The sequence below is a fragment of the Oncorhynchus nerka genome, linkage group LG15 (assembly GCF_034236695.1).
Source record: "Oncorhynchus nerka isolate Pitt River linkage group LG15, Oner_Uvic_2.0, whole genome shotgun sequence".
Taxonomy (NCBI): domain Eukaryota; kingdom Metazoa; phylum Chordata; class Actinopteri; order Salmoniformes; family Salmonidae; genus Oncorhynchus; species Oncorhynchus nerka.
The window spans coordinates 6,062,237-6,068,423 of record NC_088410.1 but is presented as its reverse complement, the minus strand read 5'-3'; the positions used below and the strand labels follow the sequence as shown (position 1 = coordinate 6,068,423).

General features: G+C 40.3%; 1 protein-coding gene across 1 annotated transcript; it reads right to left on the bottom strand.

The window, feature by feature from the left end:
* Positions 1–1,992: 1,992 nt before the first annotated feature.
* Positions 1,993–5,151, bottom strand: LOC135560313 (zinc finger protein 239-like). The gene is made up of 2 exons (XM_065002169.1): positions 5,131–5,151; positions 1,993–4,690 (listed from the first exon to the last, which is right to left on the bottom strand). Exons 1-2 carry the CDS (start codon positions 5,149–5,151, stop codon positions 3,596–3,598), a joined length of 1,116 nt encoding a protein of 371 aa, XP_064858241.1. The 3' UTR covers positions 1,993–3,595.
* Between the last annotated feature and the right edge of the window lie 1,036 nt (positions 5,152–6,187).

Below are 6,187 nucleotides of genomic sequence, written 5' to 3'. Positions count from 1 at the left end.
CAGTTGTGTGAAAATTAATAAAAAATAGTTTTGTAGATGGATTTTTACAAATCCAATCAGTTTTCCACATTGATCAAACATCATCACATGATTTGTTTTGTTCAAATCAAATCAAATGTTATTGGTCACATACACATGGTTATCAGATGTTATTGATCACATACACAGGGTTAGCAGATGTTATTGTGAGTGTAGTGAAATGCTTATGCTTCTAGATCCGACAGTACAGCAGTTCAAACTGATAATATCTAACAAATGGTTATCAACTAAACCTAATCACATAATCCAGTTAAAGAATGAAATTGGAAGTATAAAACATGGATGAGCAGAAACACAGCAGCTAAGATGCACATGGTTAGTGAAGAATAGTTATTGGAAGGATACAGTATTTACAGTTGAAGTCAAAGATTACATACACTTGGTTAGTCATTATAACTCATTTTCAACCATCCACAAATGTCTTGTTAACAAACTATAGTTTTGGTCAAGTACACATGGTTAGGACATCTGTGTTAATGACACAAGTCAGATTATTTCACAATCCCAGTTGGTCAGATGTTTACATACAGTTAGTTGACTGTGCCTTGAAACAGCCTTGGAAAATTCCAGCTGTTTTGTCATAGCACATAGCTTCTGATAGGCTAATTGACATCATGAGTCAATTGGAAGAGCAGCTGTTATGTATTTCAAGACCTACCTTGAAACTCAGTGCCTCTTTACTTGATATCATGGGAAAATAAATACAAATCTGCCAAGATCTCAGAAAAAAGGTTAGACCTCACAAGTCTGGTTCATCCTTGGGAGTTATTTCCAAACGCCTGAAGGCGTCCTCTGGTCTGATGAAACAAAAATAGAACTGTTTGGTCACATGACCATGGTTATGATCGGAGGAAAAATGGGGATGCTTACAATGGAAGAACACCATCCCAACTGTGAAGCACACAGGTGGCAGCATCATGTTGTGGGGTCACATACACTGGAGGAAAGATGGGGCACTTGGTCAAAATAGATGGCATCATGGGAGAGATGAATTATTGAAGCAACATCTCAAGACATCAGTCAGGAAGTTAAAGCAGATGCAAATGGGTCTTCCAAATGAACAATGACACCAAGATGTTCCAAAGTTGTCACAAAATGGCTTAAGGACAACAAAGTCAAGGTATTGGAGTGGGCATCACAACGCCCTGACCTTAATGCTATAGAAAACAGATCATTTTTACCCTTTTAAAAATAGTTATAGGGGAGGTCCGGGGGATGTCTGTCTTTGAAAGGGTCATTGTAATATTTAAGATGTCCCCTTTACTTGTGACCTAAACCTAAAAGTTTTCAAGGGGTCTGAATCTTTCCAAAGAAACTGTAAGTGATTTTTCAAGAGCATATTTGCTATTATTCTAATTAAAATCATTGACCCATAAGGGAACACATGGCCTAAACAGCCTTGAAAATGTAGAATTAAAACTATATTCATCTTAATGAGAAATATAATCAAATAAACAAATGTTTGCATAACCAAAGACATGAAAACATCAACATTGTATTTAGCTAGGATTTCATAAGGCCAGGAATGTAATTGAGAATAACAATAGACAATAGTTAATGTTGCTAGTTTAGGGATGAAGATAGAAGGTTCATCAATGTTAAGGATGTTTTTTTAATTTGATGTGGAAACAATGTTTATTCAACCAGTGGGAGGCTTGTAAAAGCCCACAGGAAAGTGGAATGAGGAACTCTTCATTGAGACAATCATGAAACAGCAATCTGTGGGTGAGTTGTAGTGGATATTACAATATAAGGATCTGCTGAAGTCCAAGTCAAACCAAGATTCTTTATTTCTGAGCTCAGAGAGAATAACAGAGTTTGGTATTTGGTATTTGACTAGGATCCCCATTAGCTGTTGTAAAAGCAGCAGCTACCCCTCCTGCGGTCAACACAAAACATGACACATAATTGTCACGTCTCTCGTCGGAAGGCATGGACCAAAGCGCAGCGTGGTAAGTGTTCATGATTTTTATTTAATCAAAAAACATTAGAACAAAATAACAAAGAGAAGAATGAACAGTTCTGTAAGGCAAATCAACTATACAGAAAACAACTACCCAAAAAACACAGGTGGAAAAAGTCTGCCTAAGTATGATTCACAATTAGAGACAACGATAGACAGCTGCCTCCGATTGGGAACCACACTCTGCCAAAAACAAAGAAATAGAAAACATAGAAATAAAGAAACTGGAATTCTCAACCGAGTCACACCCTGGCCTAACCAAAATAGAGAATAAAAAGCCTCTCTATGGTGTGACAATAATACAGAACATCAATAGACAAGAACAGCTCAAGGACAGAACTACATACATTTTGTAAAAGGCACACGTAGCCTCCAAATCAATGCATACACACAAACTACCTAGGTCAAATAGGGGAGAGGTGTTGCTTTATCTGTTTTTTGAAACCAAGTTTGCTGTTTATTTGAGCAATATGAGATGGAAGGAAGTTCCATGCAATAAGGGCCCTATATAATACTGTACGCTTTCTTGAATTTGTTCTGGAATCTTGTGAACTGTGAAAAGACCCCCAGTGGCATGTCTGGTGGGTTAAGTGTGTGTGTCAGAGATGTGTGTAATTTGACTTGTAAGAACTTTGATGATATCTGTACATTATAGGAACACCTGTGATGACAAAAGTACAATGATTCATGTTTTGCTTAGCTTGAGAATCAGTGGTAGACACCTTGCAAGTGCATGAAAAGGTCAACTGTACAAAGTCAGATGTCTGTGTGTTGAAACTATATTTTAGGTAACAGATGGATAAAGGGAACTAAGAGTTCCTGTTGATACTATGTTCCAGTCTTACTTCCAGTCTTACATGACTAGGTAGTGGATTAATTTGGCTTCCCTCCAGGCCTGAAAACAAAGACTTTGCTCTAGGCTCATGTTAAAAATATGACAGATAGGAGTGGCTATAGTCAGCTACTGTCCTCAGTAGCTTTCCATCTAAGTTGTCAATGCCAGGAGGTTTGTCATTATTGATCAATAACAATTTTTCCACCTCTCCCACACTAACTTTACAAAATTCAAAACTTGCACTGCTTTTCTTTCATGGTGTTTTTTTACATCATTCTTTATATCATTGATCTTGGCTTCATAATAAGTTTATTATTTTTGTTGAGTTTGTTCACATAATTTCTCAATTTGCAGTACGAGAGTCAGCCAGATGTGCAGCCATACTTATTAGCCACTCCTTTTGCCCCAACTCTTTCAAACATAGTTTTTAAATTCCTCATCAATCCATGGAGCCTTAACATATCTAACAGTCAGTTTCTTAACAGGTACATGTTTATCAATAATTGGAAGAAGCAATTTCATCTGGTAAAAACAGGTAAACACATTATAAGGCAACAATATAAGACAACGGGTGCACTGTGTATGTTCTCTGGTGAATTGTGAGTCAATGAGATGTGAAATATCAATATACATGCTAAGAGAAGTAATTTCTCTCTCCTGTGTGGATTCTCTAATGACGTTTAAGTGATTGTTATGAGTAATATGTTTTCCCAAAATCTAACCTTCTGTAAGCCTTCTCCTCTGTGTCTCATGTTATTTCAGGCTTCCGAAATGGGCAAAAGCTTTGCATCCTGGGAGGAGTGGTAATGCATCTCCCCTGTGTGTATTATCTTGTGCTGTTTCAGGGTCCCTAACTGGTTAAAACACTTGCCACACTGGGAGCAGAGGTAAGGCTTCTCCCCTGTGTGTATTCTCTCGTGCTGTTTCAGGGCCCCTAACTGGTTAAAACACTTGACACAGCGGGAGCAGTGGTAAGGCTTCTCTCCTGTATGTATTCTTTCGTGTTTTTTCAGATCCCCTGCCCCGTTGAAACACTTGCCACACTGGGAGCAGTGGTAAGGCTTCTCCCCTGTGTGTATTCTTTCGTGTTTTTTCAGATACCCTGCCCAGGTGAAACACTTTCCACACTGGGAGCATTGGTAAGGCTTCTCCCCTGTGTGAATTTTCTCATGGGCTTTCAGGTGTCCTTTCTCGCTATACATCTTTTCACATTGCGAGCATTGGTAAGGCTTCTCCCCTGTGTGTATTCTCTCATGTCGTTTCAGCTTCCCCAAATCGTGAAAACCCTTTCCACACTGGGAGCAGTGGTAACGATTCTCCCCTGTGTGTATTATCTTGTGCTGTTTCAGGGTCCCTAACTGGTTGAAACACTTTCCACAGTGGGAGCAATGGTATGGCTTCTCCCCTGTGTGTATTCTCTCATGTCGTTTCACCTTCCCCAAATCGTTAAAAAGCTTTCCACAATGGGAGCAGTGGTAAGGCTTTTCGCCCGTGTGTATTCTCTCGTGTCGTTTCAGCTTCCCCAAATCATTACAACCCTTTCCACACTGGGAGCAGTGGTAAGGCTTCTCCCCTCTGTGTATTCTCTCGTGTCGTTCCAGCTTCCCCAAATCGTTAAAACCCTTTCCACACTGGGAACAGTGGTAAGGCTTCTCCCCTGTGTGTATTCTCTCATGTCGTTTAAGCTCATTTAAGTGGTTACAACCCTTTCCACAGTGGGAACACTGGTGTCTTCTTGCTGGTTTGGACGTCCCTGGCTCTGGTTCCTCTGAGACTGGTCTTTCTCCTGCCAAAGACAGTGTGTTTTTTAAAATAGAGACCCGAATGAAACCTCCACATATAAAATGGCCTTGCTACGAGGGTAAATCCTAATCAGATCCCTCAATAACCTAAGGCCAGTGTCGAGTTACCTGGTAATTACTGACAATGTTTACACTACTTATTTATTCATTCTGTTTTTTTTGTCAGAACACAAAAAACTAAACAGTTCTAGGACACTCAAGACACAGACGTCACTGGTTTCCAATCGAGCAGGTAGTTCTAAATATATAACTTTAATTGCTGTATGATACAGAATGCGACCTAGAGTAGTGGCCAAAAGTTTTGAGAATGAAAAATATTAATTTCCACAAAGTTTGCTGCTTCAGTGTCTTTAGATATTTTTGTCAGATGTTACTATGGAATGCTGAAGTATAATTACAAGCATTTCATAAGTGTCAAAGGTTTTTATTTACAATGACATTAAGTTGATGCAGTGTCAATATTTGCAGTGTTGACCCTTCTTTTTCAAGACCTCTGCAATCCGCCCTGGCATGCTGTCAATGAACTTCTGGGCCACCTCCTGACTGATGGCAGCCCATTCTTGCATAATCAATGCTTGGATTTTGTCAGAATTTGTTGGTTTTTGTTTGTCCACCCGCCTCTTGATGATTGACCACAAGTTCTCAATAGGATTAAGGTCTGGGGAGTTTCCTGGCCATGGACCCAAAATATTGATGTTTTGTTACCCGAGCCACCTAGTTATCACTTTTGCCTTATGGCAAGGTGCTCCATCATGCTGGAAAAGGCATTGTTCGTCACCGAACTGTTCCTGGATGGTTGGGAGAAGTTGCTCTTCGAGGATGTGTTGGTACCATTCTTTATTCATGGCTGTGTTCTTAGGCAACATTGTGAGTGTGCCCACACCCTTGGCTGAGAAGCAACCCCACACATGAATGGTCTCAGGATGCTTTACTGTTGGCATGACACAGGACTGATGGTTGCGCTCACCTTGTCTTCTCCGGACAAGCTTTTTTCCAGATGCCCCAAACAATCGGAATGGGGATTCATCAGAGAAAATGACTTTACCCCAGTCCTCAGCAGTCCAATCCATGTAACTTTTGCAGAATATCAGTGCAGATGCACTCACACCTGCCTGCTGCCATTCCTGAGCAAGCTCTGTACTGTTGGTGCCCCGATCCCGCAGCTGAATCAACTTTAGGAGATGGTCCTGGCACTTGCTGGACTTTCTTGGGTGCCCTGAAGCCTTCTTCACAACAATTGAACCGCTCTCCTTGAAGTTCTTGATGATCCGATAAATGGTTGATTTAGGTGCAATCTTACTGGCAGCTATATCCTTGCCTGTGAAGCCCTTTTTGTGCAAAGCAATGATGACAGCACCTGTTTCCTTGCAGGTAACCGTGGGTGACATATGAAGAACAATGATTCCAAGCACCACCCTCCTTTTGAAGCTTCCAGTTTTGGGGGGGATTCAGTTCATTTGCATGGAAAAGAGGGACTTTGCAATTAATTGCAATTCATCTGAACACTCTTCATAACATTCTGGAGTATATGCAAATTGCCATCATACA